Consider the following 12,277-nt stretch of genomic DNA (forward strand, 5'->3'; position numbering starts at 1 on the left):
ATGCATTATGATTAAAAAAAACTGCCTTTACGACCACTTTAAGTTAAGGCCTTTAAACTACTAATTTTTAATAGTTTTATCAGTTAATTTTCAGATGTGGTTTTATAAAAGCTGAAATTTTTATTCTGACGTCCCTACTAAGTGAATTACAGTGAGAACTCTGCACTCTCACACTCTCTCTACATTTCCATAAACATAGAATCAGTTCCATGCTTTGCCTTGCACTTAACACTTATGGAAGAAGTTGGAGGGTTATTAAATCTAAACCTTTTGTTAACATAACTCACCAACCAATCACAATATGACCATCAGGTACTTGTCTGTGTACACTGTGAATTATTGAAGAGCTCATATCCCTCGGGAACAAATAGTGCTGACATTTCTTTAACTAAACCACTGTAAGTTTCCACACATTTATCAAATAATGTACACTGAAATGCGTTGATCCTTTTATTGTGCACATCTTTCGTTTGTAAGTTACATGCAATATGAGTTATACAATTTTGGTATGTTTACATCAATTGAGTCTGCATGTTCATTACACTGAATTTAAAAATAAGAAAAAGTACATTACAAAGAAATTTTGCAAAGCACCTGTTTTATTTTGATAGTTTATTTAAGGTTTCTAAGACCGGTGTTCACAGACGTTCGGGTTAACAGTAAAACATAGCAAGCATTTTTTGACTGGCAGTTAGATGTAGACAGGATTTTTCTGCATAGAAAACCTTTAGTAATACATCCCCATTATGTTTTATCTCTAAAAGGACTCTTTATTTAGAAGAAAAATAGCTTTCTTATATACAAAATACAAAAGGTCAATTTGAAATGTCATCTTATCTGTAATTTAGCCTCATTCCAATTTTGCCAGGAATATTATTTTATTTAAATAAAAAAGGATAATATCACAGCTTAAATTCACACAATATTCGGAGTTGGCAAAGATTGATATAAAAACAAATAATCCGATCAGACAAATAATTCAACTTCTGTACCACATCCCTAAATTTGATGTATCTAAACTATATTAACAGTGTACGTATGGGACTTTTCAGGCACAGCATTTTTGATAAAAAAAATAACATTTATTAAAATTTGACAATATTCAGTCCATATTAAAGCAGACTACAATAAAATACAATTGTATAAAACCAATCAATCGATATTTGTAGTAATTGCATATAGTAGTCTTTACAGCTCAACTCGTTTCTCAGACAAGGTCCTCTTCATCAGGAGCTATCAATATATGCTTTCTATAAATGCCATCTAAATAGAATGACAAACTTTTAATAATTACATTATAATACAATAAAAATGCATATAACACATACAACGGTATTCCATCAGGGATAGAGATTCAAGGGCCCAGAAACACATACACACATATATTAACCAGTCACAGGGGTCCCAAAGGTTCCCTCTCCCCCTCTTCCCCTCCTCCTCCAACCTTCAGCCAGAGATATAAAGAGCAAGTACCTTTCAGTGAAACTGCCAGATCATATCTTAACCCTTTGGGATAAAGAGGTAGAACAACAACAACCAAAATGTTCCTTTAAGAATAGGTAAATGGTTTTTCATTGTTTCCAAAAATAGTTTATTGATAGTTTGATTTTGAACTCAAAGATAATCTTTGTAATATATGAAAGCTACTTAGAAGAAGTCTAATAATTTGGACTATATTGGAGGTTGAAGGAGGAGAAGAGGGGGGAAGGGAACCTTTGAGGACCCCTGTGGGTGGTTAATATATGTGTGGTTGTGTGTATCTGGGCCCTTGCATCTCCATCCCTGAGGGAATACCATTGTATAATGTGTTATATGAATTTTTATTGTATTATGATATAATTATTAAAAGTTTGTCATTGTATTTAGATGGCATTTTTAGAAAGTCTATATTGATGTTTCCGGATGAAGAGGACCTTGTATAGGAAACGCGTTGAGCTGTAAAGACTACTATATGCAATTACTACAAGTATTGATCCATTGGTTGTATACAATTATATTTTATTGTAGCCTGTTATAATATGGGCTCAATATTGTCTAATTTTATTACATTTGAATAAATGTTATTTTTGTATCAAAAATACTGTGCCATACCTACATTATTAATATAGTTTTGATATATAAAAATGAATAAATTGTCAGATGTTTATATTTATTAAACATACAGAAAAAAGTAATATGTGATTAAAAGGCACATTTTAAATGCGTTATTGCTGATCTTTATTTATATCCTATTGTAAACAGGTGTGTAAGATGTATACAACTTTTTTGCATGGATTTTAACTACTCTTTCTTGACATAGTATTTACTGGTATGTGATCTGTGAAGTTAAACACACAGTTGTTTCACAGAACAAATGTTCCATAAACATGCATAATTACCTCTGATAAGTGTGTGACTATTTATGCACTGAACAGACATTTATCTTTCCTTGAGTTAACAGCAGTAATCACCAAAATATTTAGTATGGACAATGATTTTGCTTGAAAAGTTGACCAGAGGGTGACTACAGAGATTGCAGAGAAATATAGAAAGGAAAACCAAAACCAAAAGATGAGAGAGTCCAAGGTACTTTTAATTGTTCACAATTAGATCACATAAAACAGATACCCATCGAGGGAAGCCATGTTGTTTGCCAGCCACCTGACCAAAGCCAGTGAACTAATTTAAAAGTTTTCTTTGGCTTTATTGCATGAATATATTTTGAAGTCTCAGCACCCTTCCATTATGTCTTTACTGAGATTGCAGAGCAATCATTGATATATGATCATTTCCTGATCTGGCAGTTATGATTAGGCAGCAATCATTTCATGTCCATGGGGGTTTCATCAATAAAGCCAAATACATTTAATTATGATATCAAAGTTTGGCTGAATGCCATTTTAGGTTTCTACTAAATCATACTAGTATAACCAGTGAAAACTTCAACGAGATCATGTACAGACCAAAATTCTAAAGAAAAACATGCATGAGCACAAACTTCCTGTGCATTGGGAGATAACTGCTTCCAAAAGAGTTATTAGAGACAGGTATATTACTTTATGACAGATTATTTTTAATGGTAGTTTTACTGAGACAAAAAAAACCTTTCTCTATTCAGATCTCATCTGTGAAGCAACAAATTTGTCTTATGCTAAAGTCTTACACAGAGACCCCTTTTTCATTGCTGTTTGAGGAGTGACATCTCACTAGTAGCACAGAAGGTCTCTGCGTTGTATGGTCACAGTATAATACCTGATTTTACCAGGAGGCAATGCTTTAAATGAAATTTTAAATGCTTCAGCTGAAGTCCTAAATTACATTTTTCATCCTTGGTGAAATCAGAATGCTAAGTTGAAGATGAGGTATGAGGAGATTTGTCTGTGTTACTGCACACTGCACAGAGGAGTTCTAAGACAATAATGTTACAAGGAAATTAACTTGGAAAGTTCTTTTAAAGCGGTAGTAAACCCGCAATTTTTTTTTTTTTTTTAAACCTGCAAAGCAAAAGGCATAATGAGCTAGTATGCACCGCATACTAGCTCATTATGAAATACTTACCTTAGAACGAGGCCCCGACATCTGGCCCGATCCACGCCGAGGGAGCTGACATGCTCCCTCTGCGTCTCTTCCGGGTATCGCGGCTCCGGCGCTGTGAGTGGCCGGAGCCGCGATATCGTCACTCCCGCGCATGCGCGCGGGAGATTTCAGTCCGGCCGGACGAGCGCTGCCGGATTTTCACGGTGAGAACCCCCTTGTGCGCATGCGCCGCTGCAGTCAGCGGCGCATACCGAGGGGAATATCTCCTAAACCGTACAGGTTTAGGAGATATTTTTTTTACCTACAGGTAAGCCTTATTATAGGCTTTCCTGTAGGTAAAAGTTAAAAAATTGACCATACAACCACTTTAATGTCATTTGGCTATAGATAATCCTTAAATAAAAAATATTTGATTACAGGAATATAGTATCTAATTTATATTATATGTATCCTAAAGCCCAACTTAAATCTAATGTGTTTAATACAGGCAGTGCATCTCTACAGGTCACATTTTTTATACTGCTCCTTAAGAGTGCCCACTGGCAACATTTCATGAAAATCATTCTGTACAGCAGAGGTGTACAAGGAAATGCAGCCAGAACCAACCCTATGATATTACATCACATGGCAATGCATAGGTTTCCTGCACAACTATGTTGTGAATGACGAATGATTTTTTGGCGCCTCACCTGCTGGGCATTTTACAGTATAAGATTTTGTGAACATAGAAGGTAGAGGGGGCTTCACATAGTTGGGTGGTTGGATCCAAATTTTAGGGTAATTTGATCCACTGATTCAACTCAGACCTTTACCCATATAGCTATGCCACTGATTACCAGCTTCAAAACAGCACACTGATTATTCTTTTGTAAATTGTCAAAAGCATAATATACTTGGATAGTTTATGAATTCTTGGCATTCCGGTATTATTAAAAGCAGTGTCATATACATATTTTATTATATAGTGTGAGAAACATGCAAAAATAACAATAAACAATATAAATATATATATATATATATATATATATATATATATATATATATATATATATATATATATATATTTTTTTTTTTAATAAACACATTATATCTAAAACATCAAGCTACGTCTGAGCAAGACAAAAGTCGAGAAATTAGAGATTTATATTTAAAATTAAATTGAGTCACATACACAAAACGTTTCTAACCAATTAATCTAATCGTAGGATCAATTGAGCAATCATATAGTATTTAAAATAATTTTAGCTGAATGCTGTACAGTGTCTGATCTTTCTAGTAAAACATACATATTTTTAAAACCATATAACACTTTTCAAGAAAAAAAAAAAAAAAACACAAAAGGAACCATCAACAAACAATATATATCTAGACATGGGGGGGGGGGGGGATTCAATAAAGCTGCTGCGCCACTTTTCTGAGGTTAATCTCTCTTGTTAATGCACTCAGATTCATGAAGCATATGTGACACTTTTGGTTCTGACAGTGACTCATGCACCAAATTCCGGTAGTTTTAAACCATGTCACTTTTATACTGTGGCGCAATGAATATGCCAAACTCTAAATAATATATAGAGAGTTCATATTCTATGAAAGTGGCGCCAATTGAGATCAATTCTCTATTGGTGTTCAGAGAAAAACTGGCACTGAAAGATTTAGCAAAAGTGTCTCATGTATGTTCTAAAAATGGTGCAGCATGTGCCAAATGCAAGTTCTAGACAGGTACATAAATTTGGTGCATACTGCACCACTTTTAGAAGGCATGAGATACACTTTTACAAAATCTGTCTGCGCCAGTCTTTATGAATCTTAGGAATTGTCTCCTTCAGAAAAAGTAAGTGGCAGTAATTTATTATCAGATCTGACACAGATTAGGCCTATTAGTAAATTAAGCAGCTAATGTTCTTGCTATAATACAGAAGGGAATCTAGAACAATAGAACTGTTTATTTATTAAATGCAACTTGTCTTTGACAATGCAAGATTATGCCCTTTATTGATGAAATAGTGTGTTTGGTACTTTTTTGTATTTTTAAAAACTTAAGCTTTAATAAACACCATTTGCTTAATGTCCATTAAAACAATATAGTAGGAAGAATGCTTTAACAAAAAGAACAGACCTTCAATAGAATCCATGAAATGTTAAAAAAAATAATGTTTGTGATAAGTGGTTACATTTACACATCTGCTATTTACTGAAAACTCTTGCTATTACAGTAGGCATAGAAATAATCAAGCTTCTCCATTAAACTGAGCTACAGAGCTTCTGTTAAATACATTTATATACATTTGACAAAACTGCAAGCATCTCTCGGTATGTTTGCGTTTGTTGCTTTTGAAATAAAAAATGTGAACTCTCTCAGCTGTAGTCTATTAATTAAACATTCTTTTACAGAACTGCATCAGCTTGAGAAATGAACCAAATAATACAATCTTCATCAGTTCATTGTTAATCAGATACCTGCCCACCTATTGCTTGCATCCATTTAATTATAACGTAAGCAATTTGTGGATAGAAAAGCAAAAATACAGTATTTTCACAAAGAGACAACAAAATGGCATTTAGCTGGTAACAGAAAAAAATGTATTTTATCACAAAACATACACTCCTTTATACTTAAATCTTCTAAAAGGGTAAAGATTTTGCCCCAGGATACATACTCTAGTTACTGATCCTGTGTCAGTGCTCATAAAATATTGACACATTTCTGACATATAACTCTGTTTGGATGTCACCTATACTTCTTTGCGTACAGTAATTCGAACAAAGCTGAACACTTTGCCAATGGCTTCAAACAATGGATCACAGAATGTGTGGATGCAGATGGAGTAGACTCGGCTAATGCACTGAATTTCAATCAAGTAGCTTTTTATGCATGGAACTACAGCCCAGATGTGCAGGAATGAAAGGATGGCAAAATAAATGCCCCAAATAAGTGACAATGGTATTCCAAAGATTGCAGACAGTAAGCGGTAGAACCAGTATTTAGTCACAGTGAATGTAGTAAAGCTTGCTTTCCAAATTCCATCAAAACTATGGGTTCCCTCAGGTTCAGCTATCACATCTTCAAAGTCAATCTGAAATAAAATAAAGAAAACAAATAAAATGTAATACCAATTTTACTAAGGCAGAACTATTGCATATAGATCCATTGTAATGTTATTTATATCATCATATGGATGAAAAACACATGTTAGTACTACTATTGCAATACATGAATCTACGATGAACATTAATTATGCTCTACTTATCTATTTTATCTGTACTCAGTACAGAAGAGTATACCTGATCATCACATCTGTATGAACTTGTTGGACATCCCATTCCATGTGCAATAATATTAAGTTGTTCCCACTATTTGTGGTCTTAACTCTTCTGGGTTTTTGGAGCCTGTCCGGAATGCTTGCTCATTCAGCAAACAAGTACTGATGTTAGGGGACTTTAGCTTTATTTCATAACCTGTTAAAGCTCTCAAACAACCTGTGGTCTTTCAGCCTGAATGTTTTACATCCATTGGGCCACAACTGAATAGCTGAAACCATTTCTGTTCATTGGAAACTTCTTGTTTTAAGCTTGTACTGTATGGTATTGAAGTGATCTGATCTTATCCAACTGTTTAGTATGAGTAACAAACACTTATGTTGTTCATATTTTTTTTTCTCTAGAAAGGACATCAACTTACAACCCACATGCAGTGAACTATTTATTGTATAAAACAGTGGTTTCCAAATTGAAGCCCTGGTGCCAGATGCAGCCCTTGGCTGACCTTTATCCGGCCCTTGAGGCATTATTCCTGCCACTGACACCAACAACGGGGTAAAATTCCTGCCACTGACGCCAACAATGGGGAGCTATTCCTTCCCCTGACAACAAAAATGGAGCACAATTCTTCCCAACCACACCAGCTATTTCTCCCCCTATTACCAATGATCTGACATTGTTTATTCCCATTGGGTACAGTTCGGCCCCTCTAACGTCTGAAGGGCGGTAAACTGGACCTTGCCTTAGAAAGTTTAGAGACCCCAAAATATTGAAAGGTGACTTAGAAATGTTATGTAGGTCTTCATAGGACTGTTTTAAATATTATAGACAAAAATTGTAAACTCACCAAGGAAACAAAAAGAGGAGGATGAAGGAAAATGATATACCTTTATACTGAGAGATACTTACAAGTTGGTCACTCTGTGACTCTAAACAAACATACATACAAACACACACCTATAGAACACCATACATTTTTAGGAAACACAACATTTACTCTCTATTATAACTATCCTTCCTTTTTCATTGGTGATTAACACTTTAACTTTTCCACAACACCTTAGCAAATACAATTTAGTTGATAATGATAACACTTCCAAACTCTTCATGTTGTGTTCTTACATTTTCACATTATTTTCTTTACTGATGACTATTTCAAAGGCTACAGAATTGCATTTCAAAATTATACTGCGGGAAATCATTAAAAATGGCATTGCCATAATCATCTACAAAAGTTAGACTCATCTGATATTAAATAAGTAAATCTGTATAGCAAATAGAATTGCAAATAACCTGGTTGCACATGTGGGAACTACTTTTGGCTTGCAAATGACTTTCTATCCAATTTTAAAGTTACATCTCAGATAGACTGCTTCAGAATTTACATATATATTTTCCTCCCATCAAATCCTTAGTTTGATAATATTTTTCATGATGATTTACCGAAATGAGTATCCTTCAGTTAGTTAACGAAGATGGTCTAAGGGCCTCACCTCAATCAGCATAGGTAGTAACTCATATGTAATCAGAATAAGACGGCACATTTTGCCCATCAGCAATACAAGGCATCTCAGTAAAAATTATTTAAGTTTGATAGAGTGGGTGAGCAATATAAAACAAGCTGTTATATTGGGTAAGGGAGCTGTCATTTCCTGGGAATGACATCAAAGGAATTCTTAGATGAATTATTCCTCGGAATTGCTACTGATGTTTTATTAGTAAGAAACCTTTACATATTTCAATTTATTAAAAAGCCTAATAACATTCAAACATCCCGAACCCACTGACATGCTATCTGCATTTTAATATCCAGTTAATGGAATCGAGAAAGTTAATTCCAAAATAAATAAAAACTTTTATTTACATGTACATGGTTTAGCAGAGTGTCCATTCAATTATTCATGCATGTAAAATATTTAGTAACAACGTTATCAGTGAACTGTAAGAGTAATTCACTGAATAAAATGGTGGATATAGATGCCATTGTACATCCAGTGCATTAACAAAATACCTTGCCCTATAAAATGGCAGATTTATGAGTGCACAATATCTTGTGACTACAGGATAGGGAAAGCTAGAGGATTTGTAGAGTCTCTTACTTAGATTACCATAAAAACATCAGGGAAAGTACCTTTGCTTCAAGATGGGAAAATGGATACAATAAAGAACTATAAGGCATGAACAAGCTGCTCATGGGTAGGGTTCATTCCAGCTGCATGCAGATTCAAATCATTTCAGTTGCATTATCTCAGTGGGGTTGGTTGACTAAAGAAGTAGAAATGTCATTTAGTGAACCCATGCCTACTTCAAATACCCAACCCATAGAAGTGAATATGAGAAAATGGAAATTCCTATGACATGAATCCAACTTGACCTAGCTAAAGCAATATTCTGCTCCCATAGAAAATGAACCCCAGTGTGTCTGGTATTGCACAACATCATAAAATATAATAACGTACATCTTTAGAATGGTGTGGCGAGAGAACCACTGTCAGGTTTTTATGCTAACAGGGAATTAAAGTAAGGGTAAATCCATAATTTTGAGTTGCCACCAAAACAGGAATGGTGGGGAAATCTTACATTAGAAATCTATCTGCTGTCAACAGGACATGAAGGGAAATCCCCCCAATGAAGCAATGGGGTTGATTTACTAAAGGGAAATAAGCTGTTCGGTTTGCAAGGGATTTTTCTATAGCTTAGTGAATGTGGTGAAAATTCACTTTGCAAAGAATACCCAATCATGTGCAAGGAAAATAAAAAACAAAAACTTTTGCTTGCACAGGATTGAATGATGGAAGTCAACAGAGCCTCACCTCATTCACTAAGCAATGCTCTTGCACAATGAACAGCCTGTTGCTGACAGCAGTTCTATCCCTCTCCTAATCCATCCAAAGTGAAAAACACTTTGGATTTGGATATACTTCAAACTTGACAGAACCATGTTGGGGGAAAAAAAGTAAAATTTTTGATAGAGTGATAAAGTTATTCCATACACTTAAAGCACAATACGTTGACTTGAGTGATGCTTACATGGTGTTTCTCAGTGTAACACAAATTTAGAAATACTACACTTTAACTATTATTTATAGTAAAATGGACATTGTTTCTTTTGTAAACTTGATAACTACATCTGCTTGTGCTGACCTATTCTAGTACATTATCTTATCAATAAACTTACCAACCTCTGTCTCTGGACATAAAAAAACGTAGGCTTCACAAACTAAATAATGGAACTTTGCCACAAAACTATAAGGTCTGTGGAAGAACGGCGTTATAAGCAATCATACCAGGAGGAAGTTCATTGTTTGTCTCTTTCAGAACAATCCCTGGCTATTGATGAAACAAAAATCTCAAGCAGAGGCTTTAGATTTTAGCCTTCCACCCCATTCTGTATATATTTGCAGACCTGAGGACTTTGTAGTTCTATTATTTAATTTTAATCAGAATTTAAATATGGTGCAGGCTATGTCTGTTCTTTCTTCTGGGGATGTAATACAAAGATAAAAAAACAAACACTCAGCTGGAACATGATCATGAATTTGAATTTATTATGCAAGCCAAGACAGTTTGCTGTGCTGTTGTGCTTTAATATATACAGATCAAAGGTGATAAAGAGATACCATGGTGTCCATGCTTTTTATGCAAATCACAGGCAAAAATCCAACCAGAATCAGTATTTTTCCGTTCTAAAATGTATTCATGATCCGTGATCCCTAATTAGCTTTCAGGCCACTTGTTTCTTGCAGTTTTAGCTGATGTTACTAGTAGTTACCTCTCAGCATGTGATCAGTACCTGTATCTAGGAACTCTTGCTGAATTGTATTATACATCAGAGTAAAAAATATATTGTGTATTAAAAAGAAGAATATGGCTTGTGCTCATATATGGGATAGCAGCTCAAGATTAAGGCTACCAAGACCTTTTGTCAAGAAACCGATATGAAATGAAACATCTCATTTCATGTCTGTTTCTTGGCCAAAGGTCAATGTGCACAAGCCATATTCTTCTTTTTAATATGCAATATAGTTTTTACTTTGATGTATAATAACATTTATAGTATTTTATATTTCTGGTTTTGGAGTTATTTTGTCCGATGTGGCCAGAATGAGAAGGAGGGCACAAGCATATTGGCACAACAGTGTGTTTTTTTTTTTATAAAAAAAAAATGTTTTTAAACGTTCACATATTATAGGGTACTACCACTTTAAATATGCAATATAGAAACAGGTAGAAAACAGGAACAAGGAGACTGGGATATGCATCACATGACCTCTGGGAAATTCCCAGAAGGTCACGTGGTGCAACTGGAAAATTCTAGAAGTGGGGCTTATTATAAATAGGACCCTACTCTGAGGTAAACCACCAGTGGGTCTGTCACAGCTGAAGGAGCTCAGGAGGAGAATAATGGCTACAGCGGTGCCTTCATTTAGCTGACGAAGAAGAGACACAGTGAGGACAGAAAACAGAAGAAACAGCTGAGAGAAATGAAGGCTCTCCTATTAACCACCTGAAAAGAGGGAGACCGCCATTAAAGAGCCCTGAACAGAGCAGTCAGAGCCACAGGCGTCCACCATCCTAGTCGCCCCCACCTCTGGGTATTACAGAACAACAGCAGACTGTAAAATGGCACAGTGGCTACTGGAAAATGTGGCCACGGTGGCTGGACATATCAGAACAAGTCAGAGGGATAAGAAAAAATGGAGGGTTCTATCCCCATCACCACCCAGAAGAGGCAGAGATAGACACATTCAAGTTATTCAGAGTGGGGAACATGAGGAGATTCCAGTCACAGGAGCGGTTGCTGGGCAACAGGCTAGTCACAGCTCCAGGCAAGTAAATTGTGAAAGCAGCCTAATGTCAGAGCATGGGCAGCCAATACCCTCGCTGACCAGTGGAGGAAACAGTGAGCAGCATATAGCTTCTCCCATTCACAACAATGCACCAGTGCCACCTAGTGTTCACTGTGAGTTATACAACATACTAAGTAATATTAATGAATCTATTGCAAAATTATCTGACAAAATGACTGCAAATGTGAATGTAAGTCCTAATTATGCAGCAGTATGGTCTAGTAATACAAGTAATATGAATACAGTTGAAGATGGAATTAGCACTAATTATGTGGCAAATGCTAATGGTTTAAATTCTGTAGTAGAAATTCCTGTTTCCTCCAGCATTTCTCTGGCTATTTCAGCAGTTCCTGAAACATGTATAAAATAAATACCATGTGAGAGCTTGCCACTGGGATATCATCTTTCCAATCAAACAAAAGAAAAAATCTGGAAGGGTGAGTTTACAGACATATTGTCACTATTGCCACCTTCCAAAGATTTTATAACAAAATCTGAGAGAAAACTTGAAAAAAAGTTGGTAGATGGTAGGCGGAGACCAGTGGTGAGATCATTTCATAACTGGCTTCAGTCATTCACAATTTATGCAAGCGTTCTGTTTGAAAAACACCCAGAATTCTATTGTGAACTTTTTCAGCATCTGGAGCATGTAT

General features: G+C 35.4%; 1 protein-coding gene across 2 annotated transcripts in view; it reads right to left on the reverse strand.

Moving 5' to 3' along the window:
* Nucleotides 1–437: 437 nt before the first annotated feature.
* CAV1 (caveolin 1) overlaps nucleotides 438–12,277 on the reverse strand; it is a 91,342-nt gene continuing 79,502 nt past the window's right edge. For both annotated transcript variants that reach the window (XM_077473935.1, XM_077473936.1), the window contains one exon: nucleotides 438–6,590. In XM_077473935.1, the coding sequence (XP_077330061.1) occupies nucleotides 6,249–6,590 (342 nt within the window). In that variant the 3' untranslated portion in view covers nucleotides 438–6,248. The remainder of the gene's footprint in view (nucleotides 6,591–12,277) is intronic.

The sequence above is a fragment of the Lithobates pipiens genome, unplaced genomic scaffold, assembly GCF_037356315.1.
Source record: "Lithobates pipiens isolate NorthernLeopardFrog02 unplaced genomic scaffold, aLitPip1_a1.2 Scaffold_8, whole genome shotgun sequence".
Lineage (NCBI taxonomy): Eukaryota > Metazoa > Chordata > Amphibia > Anura > Ranidae > Lithobates > Lithobates pipiens.